The 15,135-nt window shown below is 42.7% G+C and overlaps 1 protein-coding gene across 1 annotated transcript in view; it reads left to right on the top strand.

Moving 5' to 3' along the window:
* LOC115187885 (CUB and sushi domain-containing protein 3-like) overlaps positions 1 to 15,135 on the top strand; it is a 1,475,978-nt gene that overhangs the window by 1,081,481 nt on the left and 379,362 nt on the right. Inside the window, 1 exon segment of the mRNA XM_029746934.1 lies at positions 10,549 to 10,743. Coding sequence (XP_029602794.1) covers positions 10,549 to 10,743 — 195 coding nt within the window.

Raw genomic sequence — 15,135 nt, 5'->3', positions numbered from 1 at the left:
ATTACTGTGTAAAACCTAGCAGTACTACTGATTTCTCTGAGAGTGAGGCGGATATATAGTATTACTGTGTAAAACCTAGCAGTACTACTGATTTCTCTGAGAGTGAGGGGGATATATAGTATTACTGTGTAAAACCTAGCAGTACTACTGATTTCTCTGAGAGTGAGACAGATATATAGTATTACTGTGTAAAACCTATCAGTACTACTGATTTCTCTGAGTGAGGCAGATATATAGTATTACTGTGTAAAACCTAGCAGTACTACTGAATTCTCTGAGAGTGAGGCAGATATATAGTATTACTGTGTAAAACCTAGCAGTACTACTGATTTCTCTGAGAGTGAGGCAGATATATAGTATTACTGTGTAAAACCTAGCAGTACTACTGATTTCTCTGAGAGTGAGGGCGGATATATAGTATTACTGTGTAAAACCTAGCAGTACTACTGATTTCTCTGAGAGTGAGGCAGATATATATTATTACTGTATAAAACCTAGCAGTACTACTGATTTCTCTGAGAGTGAGGGGAGATATATAGTATTACTGTGTAAAACCTAGCAGTACTACTGATTTCTCTGAGAGTGAGGGCAGATATATAGTATTACTGTGTAAAACCTAGCAGTACTACTGATTTCTCTGAGAGTGAGGGCAGATATATAGTATTACTGTGTAAAACCTAGCAGTACTACTGATTTCTCTGAGAGTGAAGGGGATATATAGTATTACTGTGTAAAACCTAGCAGTACTACTGATTTCTCTGAGAGTGAAGGGGATATATAGTATTACTGTGTAAAACCTAGCAGTACTACTGATTTCTCTGAGAGTGAGGCGGATATATAGTATTACTGTGTAAAACCTAGCAGTACTACTGATTTCTCTGAGAGTGAGGTGGATATATAACGTTTCGCAAAAAAAAACATGATTATTTTTCTCTCTGAAATGAAACCATCAAGTGATCAGATTTTAAACAAATACACGTCTGTCATTGAACAACCCCAATGCCACGATTCGCTAGTGAAAAAACACACCAATCTCTTTCATAATTAACGCCAATTTACCAACATTTCTGAAAGTGGATAAATAGCGTTTAAAAAAAAATTAAACTCTTCAATTCCAAACTGCAGGTAAATATTTATCTTCTTTTGTAGCTAAATGAAAGGAGAACATCCATTTAGTTTTACTCTGCAGTGTTTGACCAGAAGCATTATGAGGTCCCCTGCTGCTGGACTGAGCATGGAATCGACCTGATTTTCTGAATGGGTTATACTTCCTGTTTGTCATGAAACTTAGCCACACACCTAGAGTTATAATGAGTGTTAATATGCGTTTGTTTCAAGCTTGACGAACATTGCGACTGAAAGATTACTTTCCATATTTTCAGTTTAACATTTGAGGTAAGCTTTTTCAGCTTAGCTTTAGTCTGCCTTGCCGCCTTCTAACAGGCCATGTTTGGAATTGCTTCTGTTGGCAAATATAGGAATTTATCAGAAAGAAATGCATCAAATTTTTCTTTAACATATTGTCTATCCGTTAATTCTTAGACTCTGTCACCATATAATGTATTTCAATACACCAAAGTTAATAGAGTCAGAACTGTTATAATTTTAGCAAAATGCCTCCATTGCTTTAAACCAGAACCCTGACCAACCAGTAAATCATGGTTCCTCTTCGGTTTAATGGGAATAGCCGGGTCAGGATTACAGAACTATTCCTTACGACCAATTCCTTTCTCTATTGTAGCTATATATTGTAGCTAACTTTGAAAAGAGGTTTGAGAAGCTGGTGTGTGGGGTGGGGTGACATATGCTTGATGCAACATTTCATTCAGATTCTGATGCTAACATATTGTGCAGCACACAGGGGTTTAGAAATGTATTTTCTCACCTGCCTATTTGTTGCTCGTTGTTGGCCACTTGGCATTGAGCATGTGCTTGTTATTGAAGAGATTCTCTATTCTGTAGTGAATATTCTGTAATAGAATACTCTATTCTGTAGTGAATATTCTGTAATAGAATACTCTATTCTGTAGTGAATATTCTGTAATAGAATACTCTATTCTGTAGTGAATATTCTGTAATAGAATACTCTATTCTGTAGTGAATATTCTGTAATAGAATACTCTATTCTGTGGTGAATATTCTGTAATAGAATACTCTATTCTGTAGTGAATATTCTGTAATAGAATACTCTATTCTGTAGTGAATATTCTGTAATAGAATACTCTATTCTGTGGTGAATATTCTGTAATATAATACTCTATTCTGTGGTGAATATTCTGAATTAGAATACTCTATTCTGATCTGAATATTCTGTAATGGAATACTCTGTTCTGTATGAATATTCTGTAATAGACTACTCTATTCTGTAGTGAATATTCTGTAATAGAATACTCTATTCTGTAGGGAATATTCTGTAATAGAATACTCTATTCTGTAGTGAATATTCTGCAATAGAATACTCTATTCTGTAGGGAATATTCTGTAATAGAATACTCTATTCTGTAGGGAATATTCTGTAATAGAATACTCTGTTCTGTAGTGAATATTCTGTAATAGAATACTCTATTCTGTAGTGAATATTCTGTAATAGAATACTCTATTCTGTAGTGAATATTCTGTAATAGAATACTCTATTCTGTAGTGAATATTCTGTAAAAGAATACTCTATTCTGTAGTGAATATTCTGTAATAGAATACTCTATTCTGTAGGGAATATTCTGTAATAGAATACTCTATTCTGTAGTGAATATTCTGTAATAGAATACTCTATTCTGTAGGGAATATTCTGTAATAGAATACTCTATTCTGTAGTGAATATTCTGTAATAGAATACTCTATTCTGTGGTGAATATTCTGTAATAGAATACTCTATTCTGTAGTGAATATTCTGTAATAGAATACTCTATTCTGTGGTGAATATTCTGTAATAGAATACTCTATTCTGTAGTGAATATTCTGTAATAGAATACTCTATTCTGTGGTGAATATTCTGTAATAGAATACTCTATTCTGTGGTGAATATTCTGTAATAGAATACTCTATTCTGTAGTGAATATTCTGTAATAGAATACTCTATTCTGTGGTGAATATTCTGTAATAGAATACTCTATTCTGTAGTGAATATTCTGTAATAGAATACTCTATTCTGGAGTGAATATTCTGTAATAGAATACTCTATTCTGTGGTGAATATTCTGTAATAGAATACTCTATTCTGTAGTGAATATTCTGTAATATTCTGTAGTGAATATTCTGTAGTGAATACTCTATTCTGTGGTGAATATTCTGTAATAGAATACTCTATTCTGTAGTGAATATTCTGTAATAGAATACTCTATTCTGTAGTGAATATTCTGCAATAGAATACTCTATTCTGTAGTGAATATTCTGTAGTGAATACTCTGTTCTGTAGTGAATATTCTGTAATAGAATATTCTATTCTGTAGTGAATATTCTGTAATAGAATACGCTGTTCTGTAGTGAACTGAATATGAAATGTTGCTTTCTCTTCTAATATGTAAAGAGCTATTTTCAAATGGATTTGTAAACATTGTGATATGCTGTGAAATGGTTTTGAGGTGCACATTAACAGTTATACTGTATTGAACCATCCAGTTCATTTTTCCAAACAAATTCATCTGATGATTATCTGCTGGTTATCATCTGATGATTATAGCTCCACCATTAATCCCTCTTTTGGTTATCATCTGATGATTATAGCTCTACCATTAATCCCTCTGTTGGTTATCATCTGATGATTATAGCTCCACCATTAATCCCTCTGTCCGTTATCATCTGATGATTATAGCTCCACCATTAATCCCTCTGTCCGTTATCATCTGATGATTATAGCTCCACCATTAATCCCTCTGTTGGTTATCATCTGATGATTATAGCTCCACCATTAATCCCTCTGTCCGTTATCATCTGATGATTATAGCTCCACCATTAATCCCTCTGTTGGTTATCATCTGATGATTATAGCTCCACCATTAATCCCTCTGTTGGTTATCATCTGATGATTATAGCTCCGCCATTAATCCCTCTGTTGGTTATCATCTGATGATTATAGCGCCACCATTAATCCCTCTGTAGGTTATCATCTGTTATCAGATCATTACTCGTGGACGTGAACGTGGCAGAAATCCAATCCAATTAAAACTCCGAGACGTAATCATAGACAATACACATATGTAATCTCTCGTGGCAGACAGTCCAGATAGCTAGTGCACACAAGATTCGGTTCTGTTTTTCTTGGGGGGGAGATTTATTGATACGATACAGAAATGTGTCTCTTGCTTTTTACCCAACCCCCCCCCCCTTTTCCGAGATAAACACACAGAAGCTTCCAGAAGGCTGGAGAGTCTGGTAAATACATTCCCTGTATCCAAATGAGAAGTGTGAGAACTGTGACTGGTTACGGTGAACGAGCAGTGTGGAAAGTATGACCGTTTCTGTTTCTGCCGGTAAACTTTATGATTAGGTTTTCAATGTGTTCTTCACAGACAGCAGTTTCACTCTTAAGAGGAAATGTGGGTCTAGGTTCGTGTCCCAAATGACACTCTATTCCCTATGTAGTGTGCACTGCTATTAACCAGATCCCTATTGACCCTGGTCAAAAGTAGTGCCCTATATTGGGGGATAGAGGGCCATTTGGGATGCGGCCCCCGCTAGTCTGGTTCCAGAATAATTAGCTGAAAGCCAGATGGTAAACAAACACAACAATAATAGTATATACACCCGACTGCAATATGTTTTCTATCAAACTGCTTGACAGAATAAATCCTTTTAATTTTCATCGCAGAGCAGTTATGTACGTCTGTTGTTGTTTTAACTGATGTATGGGATTATTAAAGTAATTCACAGTGATTGGTATTCAACATATTCTACTCTGTTCTCAGTAGCAGTACACAGACAATCATTTCAAAACAATACAACAACACAATTAAAAAATATATATATATATATTTCACCTTTATTTAACCAGGTGGGCTAGTTGAGAGCAAGTTCTCATTTACAACTGCGACCTGGCCAATAATAAAGCAAAGCAGTGCGACACAACAAACAACAAACAACAACACAGAGTCACACATGGAATAAACAAAACGTACAGTCAATAACACAATAGAAGAAAAAAAAAGTCTATATACAGTGAGTGCAAATGGCGTGAGGTTTCAACTGTTCTGCCTGCGGCTATGGAGCCCTGATCAGTTCACAGGCTACCTGATGTCATTATTATAGTAATTCACAGTGCATTGACGTTCAACGTATTCTCCTCTGTCTTCAGTAGCAGTACATAGACATTAATAAAAATTAAAAAAAACATTATAACAACACAAAGCCAACTTTTGTGAGTGGTTTTAATTGAACGAACATAGACGTGTCCATATTGGGCAGGTGTGTCAGAAGATTAGTCCAACCATTGGATCTGAGTGTCGTTATTAAACCGGCGGTTACCTTTACTGATAGGTATATGGCTTTAACAGTTTAACATCGCATCACCGTTATACACTGAGCATACAAAACATTAACAACACATTCCTAATATTGAGAGAGCAAACATGAATAATATCAATCAATCAATCAAATGTATTTAATAAAGCCCCTTTTTTTTTTAAATCAGCCGATGTCTCAAAGTGCTGTACAGAAACCCAGACTAAAACCCCCAAACAGCAAGCAATGCAGGTGTAGAAGCACGGTGGCTAGGAAAAACTCCCTAGAAAGGCCAGAACCTAGGAAGAAACCTAGAGAGGAACCAGGCTATGAGGGGTGGCCAGTCCTCTTCTGGCTGTGCCGGGTGGAGATTATAACAGAACATGGCCAAGATGTTCAAACGTTCATAGACGACCAGCAGGGTTAGATAATAATAAGCACAGTGGCTGTCGAGGGTGCAACAGGTCAGCACCTCAGGAGTAAATGTCAGTTGGCTTTTCATAGCCGATCATTCATAGTTAGAGACAGCAGGTGCGGTAGAGAGAGCGAGTCAAAAACAGCAGGTCCAGGACAAGGTAGCACGTCCGGTGAACAGGTCAGAGTTCTGTAGCCACAGGCAGAACAGTTGAAACTGGAGCAGCAGCACGACCAGGTGGACTGGGGACAGCAAGGAGTCATCAGGCCAGATAGTCCTGAGGTGTGGTCCCAGGGCTCAGGTCCTCTGGGCGGGGAAGGGAGGGAGAGAGAATTATAGGGAGCTTAAATTCACACAGGACACCGAATAAGACAGGAGAAAGACTCCAGATATAACAGACTGACCCTAGCCCCACGACACATAAACTATTGCAGCATATATACTGGAGGCTGAGACAGGAGGGGTCAGGAGACACTGTGGCCCCATCCGATGATACCCCCGGACAGGGCCAAACAGGCAAGATATAACCCCACCCACTTTGCCAAAGCACAGCCCCCACACCACTGGAGGGATATCTCCAACCACCAACTTACCATCCTGAGACAAGGCCGAGTATAGCCCACAAAGATCTCCGCCATGGCACGAACCTGAGGGGGCACCAACCCGGACAGGAAGATCACATCAGTGACTCAACCCACTCAAGTGACGCACCCCTCCTAGGGAAAGGCTTGGAAGAACACCAGTAAGCCAGTGACTCAGCCCCTGTAATAGGGTGAGAGGCAGAGAATCCCAGTGGAGAGAGGGTAACCGGCCAGGCAGACAGCAAGGGAGATTCGTCGCTCCAGTGCCTTTTCCGTTCACCTTCGCACTCCTGGGCCAGACTACACTCAATCATAGAACCTACTGAAGAGATGAGTCTTCAATAAAGACTTAAAGGTCGAGACCGAGTCAGCGTCTCTCACATGGATAGGCAGACCGTTCCATAAAAATGGAGCTCTATAGGAGAAAGCCCTGCCTCCAGCTGTTTGCTTAGAAATTCTAGGGGCAGTAAGGAGGCCTGCGTCTTGTGACCGTAGCCTACGTGTAGGTATGTACGGCAGGACCAAATCGGAGAGATAGGAGGAAGCCCATGTAATGCTTTGTAGGTTAGTAGTAAAACCTTGAAATCAGCCCTTGCCTTAACAGGAAGCCAGTGTAGGGAGGCTAGCACTGGAGGAATATGATCAAAAATGTTGGTTCTAGTCAAGACTCTAGCAGCCGTATTTAGCACTAACTGAAGTTTATTTAGTGCTTTATCCGGGTAGCCGGAAAGTAGAGCATTGCAGTAGTCGAGCCTAGAAGTGACAAAAGCATGGATTAATTTTTCTGCGTCATTTTTGGACAGAAAGTTTCTGATTTTTACAATGTTACGTAGATGGAAAAAAGCTGTCCTTGAAGCAGTCTTGATATGTTCTTCAAAAGAGAGATCAGGGTCCAGAGTAACGCCGAGGTCCTTCACAGTTTTATTTGAGACGACTGTACAACCATCCAGATTAATTGTCAGATCCAACAGAAGATCTCTTTGTTTCTTGGGACCTAGAACAAGCATCTCTGTTCTGTCCGAGTTTAAAAGTAGAACATTTGCCGCCATCCACTTCCTTATGTCTGAAACACAGGCTTCCAGGGAGGGTAATTTTGGGGCTTCACCATGTTTCAGAAAAATGTACAGCTGTGTGTCGTCCGCATAGCAGTGAAAGTTAACATTATGTTTCCGAATGACATCACCAAGAGGTAGAATATATAGTGAAAACAATAGTGGTCCTAAAACGGAGTTTACAGGAACACCGGAGTTTACAGTTGATTTGTCAGAAGACAAACCATCCACAGAGACAAACTGATATCTTTCTGACAGATAAGATATTAACCAAGCCAGAACTTGTCCGTGTAGACCAATTAGTGTTTCCAAATCTCTCCAAAAAAATGTAGTGATCGATGGTATCAAAAGCACCACTAAGGTCTATGAGCACGAGGACAGATGCAGAGCCTCGGTCTGCACATCAATCTCTCCTGTCTCAAAGTGGATGAAAGATTGACTTTCATCACTACTTGTATTTATGAGAGGTATTGACATGTTGAAAGCACCGAGCTGCCTGTTTAAACGGCTACCACACAGGTCGGACACCCCATTCATACCCCACAAGACATGCCACCAGAGGTCTATCTAAACTACTGGCACACAGCTCAGACACCTATCCATACCCCACAAGACATGCCACCAGAGGTCTCTTCACAGTCCCCAAGTCCAGAACAGACTATGGGAGGTGCACAGTACTACCTAGAGCCATGACTACATGGAACTCTATTCCACATCAGATACCTGAGGCAGGCAGTATTTTAGGCAGATTTAAAAAAACAGATAAAAATACACCTTATGGAACAGCGGGGACTGTGAAGCAACACACACATGCATACACACACATGCATACACACACATGCATACACGCACATGCATACACACACATGCATACACACACATGCATACACACATATGCATACACACACATGCATACACACACATGCATACACACACATGCATACACACACATACATACACACACATGCATACACACACACGATAACAATCACACTATACACATATGTAAACATGGATTTTGTGTTGTAGATATGTGGTAGTGGAGTAGAGGCCTGAGGGCACACACCTAATGTGTTGTGAAATCTGTTATACAATTATACAACAATACATTCATAACTGCCTTCATTTTGCTGGATCCCAGGTAGAGTAGCTGCTGCCTTGGCAGGAAGTAATGGGGATCCATAATAAACCCCAGGAAGAGTAGCTGCTGCCTTGGCAGGAACTAATGGGGATCCATAATAAACCCCAGGAAGAGTAGCTGATGTCTTGGCAGGAACTAATGGGGATCCATAATAAACCCCAGGAAGAGTAGCTGCTGCCTTGACAGGAACTAATGGGGATCCATAATAAACCCCAGGAAGAGTAGCTGCTGCCTTGGCAGGAACTAATGGTGATCCATAATAAACCGCAGGTAGAGTAGCTGCTGCCTTGGCAGGAACTAATGGGGATCCATAATAAACCCCAGGAAGAGTAGCTGATGTCTTGGCAGGAACTAATGGGGATCCATAATAAACCCCAGGAAGAGTAGCTGCTGCCTTGGCAGGAACTAATGGGGATCCATAATAAACCCCAGGTAGAGTAGCTGATGTCTTGGCAGGAACTAATGGGGATCCATAATAAACCCCAGGAAGAGTAGCTGCTGCCTTGGCAGGAACTAATGGGGACCCATAATAAACCCCAGGAAGAGTAGCTGCTGCCTTGGCAGGAACTAATGGGGATCCATAATAAACCCCAGGAAGAGTAGCTGCTGCCTTGGCAGGAACTAATGGGGATCCATAATAAACCCCAGGAAGAGTAGCTGCTGCCTTGACAGGACCTAATGGGGACCCATAATAAATAAAAATACAGCTGTGTCAAGTTGGCTGGATGTCCTTTGGGTGGTGGACCATTCTTCATACACACAGGAAAATATTGAGCGTGAAAAAACCCAGCAGCGTTTCAGTTCTTGACACAAACCGGTGCGCATGGCATCTACTAACATACCCCGTTCAAAGACTATTACATCTTTTGTCTTGCTCGTTCACCACAAATCCTTCTTTAACCTGTCTCCTCCCCTTCACCTACACTGATTGAAGTGGATTTAGTGACATTCTCTCTGTCTTGTGTTCTAGAGTTAAGGAGCTGTGTTCTGTGGTATCATTCTGTCTGTGTTCCAGAGTTAAGGAGCTGTGTTCTGTGGTATCATTCTGTCTGTGTTCCAGAGTTAAGGAGCAGTGTTCTGTGGTATCATTCTGTCTGTGTTCCAGAGTTAAGGAGCTGTGTTCTGTGGTATCATTCTGTCTGTGTTCCAGAGTTAAGGAGCAGTGTTCTGTGGTAACATTCTGTCTGTGTTCCAGAGTTAAGAAGCAGTGTTCTGTGGTATCATTCTCTCTGTGTTCCAGAGTTAAGGAGCTGTGTTCTGTGGTATCAATCTGTCTGTGTTCCAGAGTTAAGAAGCAGTGTTCTGTGGTATCATTCTCTCTGTGTTCCAGAGTTAAGGAGCAGTGTTCTGTGGTAACATTCTCTCTGTGTTCCAGAGTTAAGGAGCAGTGTTCTGTGGTAACATTCTGTCTGTGTTCCAGAGTTAAGGAGCAGTGTTCTGTGGTATCATTCTGTCTGTGTTCCAGAGTTAAGGAGCAGTGTTCTGTGGTAACATTCTGTCTGTGTTCCAGAGTTAAGGAGCAGTGTTCTGTGGTATCATTCTGTCTGTGTTCCAGAGTTAAGGAGCAGTGTTCTGTGGTAACATTCTGTCTGTGTTCCAGAGTTAAGGAGCAGTGTTCTGTGGTATCATTCTGTCTGTGTTCCAGAGTTAAGGAGCAGTGTTCTGTGGTAACATTCTGTCTGTGTTCCAGAGTTAAGGAGCAGTGTTCTGTGGTATCATTCTGTCTGTGTTCCAGAGTTAAGGAGCAGTGTTCTGTGGTAACATTCTCTCTGTGTTCCAGAGTTAAGGAGCAGTGTTCTGTGGTATCATTCTGTCTGTGTTCCAGAGTTAAGGAGCAGTGTTCTGTGGTAACATTCTGTCTGTGTCTGTGTTCCAGAGTTAAGAAGCAGTGTTCTGTGGTAACATTCTGTCTGTGTCTGTGTTCCAGAGTTAAGGAGCAGCGCCTGTGGGAACCCTGGTGTTCCACCTAAAGGCATCCTAAACGGAACACAGTTCAACCTCGGGAACACGATCCGCTACAGGTGTGTGACGGGCTACGTGTTGGACGGTCACTCACTCCTTACCTGTGTCCTCAACACAGGCAACATGGCCGTCTGGGACTTCCCTGTCCCCATCTGCAGAGGTGAGACTGGCTTTAATAACATGGAGTTTGTGTGTCCCCAATGGGGACATAGTGAAAAACTTACATTTACATTTACATTTACGTCATTTAGCAGACGCTCTTATCCAGAGCGACTTACAAATACTTGGTCTTAAGTAGTCCACTGTAAAGGGAATAAGGTGAAATTTGGGACTCAAGACATGATTCCTTCATATTGACACAGTGGGATTGGTCCATGGGCTTTTATTTCTTTCTTGATTGGCTCTTGAATCGAGTCCAATCTAGTTTTCGATTTGTCTTGTTTGACGTTGTGGCAATGAACTAGGATGAAATTCCAGCACACTATTGAATCTTGGTTGTTCCACAGAAAATATAATGTTCTCTAATACTGTCCCCTGTACTCTGGTCGCTTTGCAATCTGATTTCCTGTTTATCTGTAAAGAGCCACTGGCTTTGATCCTTGTGGTTCTGAATTGACTTTGGTTGGAATTCAATCATAGAAGAATGCAATGTGTTTTCTCTCAGGGTATTTTACCTAGACTATATCTGAGGTGACGACCACCTCATGGCTGACACCAGCAGCGGTGTAAAAGTACCTTAAGTGAAAATACTTTAAAGTACTACTTAAGTCGTTTTAATGGGGTATTTGTACTTTACTTTACTATTTATATTTTTGGCAACTTTTACCTCACTACATTCCTAAAGAAAATAAAGTACTTTTTACTCCATACATTTTCTCTGACACCCAAAAGTACTTGTTACATTTTGACAGGAAAATGGTCCAATTTACACACTTATCAAGAGAACATCCCTGGTCCATCCCTACTGCCTCTGATCTGGCAAACTCACTAAACACAAATGCTTAGTTTGTAAATGATGTCTGAGTGTTGGGAGTGTGCCCCTGGCTATCCGTCAATAAAAAGAAATCGAAAATTGAACCGTCTGGTTTGCTTAATATAAACGAATTTGGAATGATTTATACTTTTACTGTTACATTTGATACTTAAGTATATTTTAGCAATTCCATTTAACTTTTAATACTTAATAAGTATATTTAAAACCAAATACTTTTAGACTTTTACTCAAGTAGTATTTTACTGGGTGACTTTCACTTTTACTTGAGTCATTTTCTCAAGTATGACAATCGAATACTTTTTCCACCACTGAGTATGGCCTAGGTGCATCCCAAACGACACTCTATTCCCTATTTAGTGCACTACTTTTCACCAGGGCCCATAGGGTTGAAAGTAGTGCCCTATTTAGGGAATGCGGTGCCCTTTGGGACACGGTCACTACCCTATGCACTTAAAGATGCAGGTTATACAGGTGGCTACAGGAACAGATTGAAATTAGTCATCATAGATGCTCATCTATTTATGGGGAAATGACATTTCTCCACGTAGAAAGGTTCATCTATCTATCCCCCCTAACGAATAGTTCCAAGATCGGACTGTTATCTCGATCAGTCCGCAAGTATACAGTGGTAGCCTGCTACCATCATGTTGATATGATCGACAGCAGTTCACTGCATGAGGCAGTACTACATGGACTCTCCCAACTCATGATCTATCAATCACTTATTCTGCACTAACGTATTATAAAAACATACTAGGTCCGAGGATATTTACTGACCAAATTCCCGTTCACTTTATTTCACTAGTAGTATTGCATCCATCTGTTTTTGAAGCCTGTGAGTAGCTGCTGTTAGTTTCCACAGCGTCGGTTCAGTGTGCTGCTGTCTAACCAACCCTAGGACCCCAGTAGCTGCTGCTAGTTTCCACAGCGTCGGTTCAGTGTGCTGCTGTCTATCCAACCCTAGGACCCCAGTAGCTGCTGTTAGTTTCCACAGCGTCGGTTCAGTGTGCTGCTGTCTATCCAACCCTAGGACCCCAGTAGCTGCTGTTAGTTTCCACAGCGTTGGTTCAGTGTGCTGCTGTCTATCCAACCCTAGGACCCCAGTAGCTGCTGTTAGTTTCCACAGCGTCGGTTCAGTGTGCTGCTGTCTATCCAACCCTAGGACCCCAGTAGCTGCTGTTAGTTTCCACAGCGTCGGTTCAGTGTGCTGCTGTCTATCCAACCCTAGGACCCCAGTAGCTGCTGTTAGTTTCCACAGCGTCGGTTCAGTGTGCTGCTGTCTATCCAACCCTAGGACCCCAGTAGCTGCTGTTAGTTTCCACAGCGTTGGTTCAGTGTGCTGCTGTCTATCCAACCCTAGGACCCCAGTAGCTGCTGTTAGTTTCCACAGCGTCGGTTCAGTGTGCTGTCTATCCAACCCTAGGACCCCAGTAGCTGCTGTTAGTTTCCACAGCGTTGGTTCAGTGTGCTGTCTATCCAACCCTAGGACCCCAGTAGCTGCTGTTAGTTTCCACAGCGTCGGTTCAGTGTGCTGCTGTCTATCCAACCCTAGGACCCCAGTAGCTGCTGTTAGTTTCCACAGCGTCGGTTCAGTGTGCTGCTGTCTATCCAACCCTAGGACCCCAGTAGCTGCTGTTAGTTTCCACAGCGTCGGTTCAGTGTGCTGCTGTCTATCCAACCCTAGGACCCCAGTAGCTGCTGTTAGTTTCCACAGCGTCGGTTCAGTGTGCTGCTGTCTATCCAACCCTAGGACCCCAGTAGCTGCTGTTAGTTTCCACAGCGTTGGTTCAGTGTGCTGCTGTCTATCCAACCCTAGGACCCCAGTAGCTGCTGTTAGTTTCCACAGCGTTGGTTCAGTGTGCTGCTGTCTATCCAACCCTAGGACCCCAGTAGCTGCTGTTAGTTTCCACAGCGTTGGTTCAGTGTGCTGCTGTCTATCCAACCCTAGGACCCCAGTAGCTGCTGTTAGTTTCCACAGCGTTGGTTCAGTGTGCTGCTGTCTATCCAACCCTAGGACCCCAGTAGCTGCTGTTAGTTTCCACAGCGTCGGTTCAGTGTGCTGCTGTCTATCCAACCCTAGGACCCTAGTAGCTGCTGTTAGTTTCCACAGCGTTGGTTCAGTGTGCTGTCTATCCAACCCTAGGACCCCAGTAGCTGCTGTTAGTTTCCACAGCGTTGGTTCAGTGTGCTGCTGTCTATCCAACCCTAGGACCCCAGTAGCTGCTGTTAGTTTCCACAGCGTCGGTTCAGTGTGCTGCTGTCTATCCAACCCTAGGACCCCAGTAGCTGCTGTTAGTTTCCACAGCGTCGGTTCAGTGTGCTGCTGTCTATCCAACCCTAGGACCCCAGTAGCTGCTGTTAGTTTCCACAGCGTCGGTTCAGTGTGCTGCTGTCTAACCAACCCTAGGACCCCAGTAGCTGCCTTTAGTTTCCACAGCGTTGGTTCAGTGTGCTGCTGTCTATCCAACCCTAGGACCCCAGTAGCTGCTGTTAGTTTCCACAGCGTTGGTTCAGTGTGCTGCTGTCTATCCAACCCTAGGACCCCAGTAGCTGCTGTTAGTTTCCACAGCGTTGGTTCAGTGTGCTGCTGTCTATCCAACCCTAGGACCCCAGTAGCTGCTGTTAGTTTCCACAGCGTTGGTTCAGTGTGCTGCTGTCTATCCAACCCTAGGACCCCAGTAGCTGCTGTTAGTTTCCACAGCGTCGGTTCAGTGTGCTGCTGTCTATCCAACCCTAGGACCCCAGTAGCTGCTGTTAGTTTCCACAGCGTTGGTTCAGTGTGCTGCTGTCTATCCAACCCTAGGACCCCAGTAGCTGCTGTTAGTTTCTACAGCGTTGGTTCAGTGTGCTGCTGTCTATCCAACCCTAGGACCCCAGTAGCTGCTGTTAGTTTCCACAGCGTCGGTTCAGTGTGCTGCTGTCTATCCAACCCTAGGACCCCAGTAGCTGCTGTTAGTTTCCACAGCGTTGGTTCAGTATGCTGTCTATCCAACCCTAGGACCCCAGTAGCTGCTGTTAGTTTCCACAGCGTCGGTTAAGTGTGCTGCTGTGTATCCAACCCTAGGACCCCAGTAGCTGCTGTTAGTTTCCACAGCGTTGGTTCAGTGTGCTGCTGTCTATCCAACCCTAGGACCCCAGTAGCTGCTGTTAGTTTCCACAGCGTTGGTTCAGTGTGCTGCTGTCTAACCAACCCTAGGACCCCAGTAGCTGCTGTTAGTTTCCCCAGCGTTGGCTCAGTGTGCTGCTGTCTATCCAACCCTAGGACCCCAGTAGCTGCTGTTAGTTTCCACAGCGTTGGTTCAGTGTGCTGCTGTCTAACCAACCCTAGGACCCCAGTAGCTGCTGTTAGTTTCCACAGCGTTGGTTCAGTGTGCTGCTGTCTATCCAACCCTAGGACCCCAGTAGCTGCTGTTAGTTTCCACAGCGTTGGTTCAGTGTGCTGCTGTCTATCCAACCCTAGGACCCCAGTAGCTGCTGTTAGTTTCCACAGCGTCGGTTCAGTGTGCTGCTGTCTATCCAACCCTAGGACCCCAGTAGCTGCTGTTAGTTTCCACAGCG

Source organism: Salmo trutta, unplaced genomic scaffold, assembly GCF_901001165.1.
Source record: "Salmo trutta unplaced genomic scaffold, fSalTru1.1, whole genome shotgun sequence".
Lineage (NCBI taxonomy): Eukaryota > Metazoa > Chordata > Actinopteri > Salmoniformes > Salmonidae > Salmo > Salmo trutta.
This window is presented reverse-complemented; position numbering and strand designations above follow the sequence as displayed.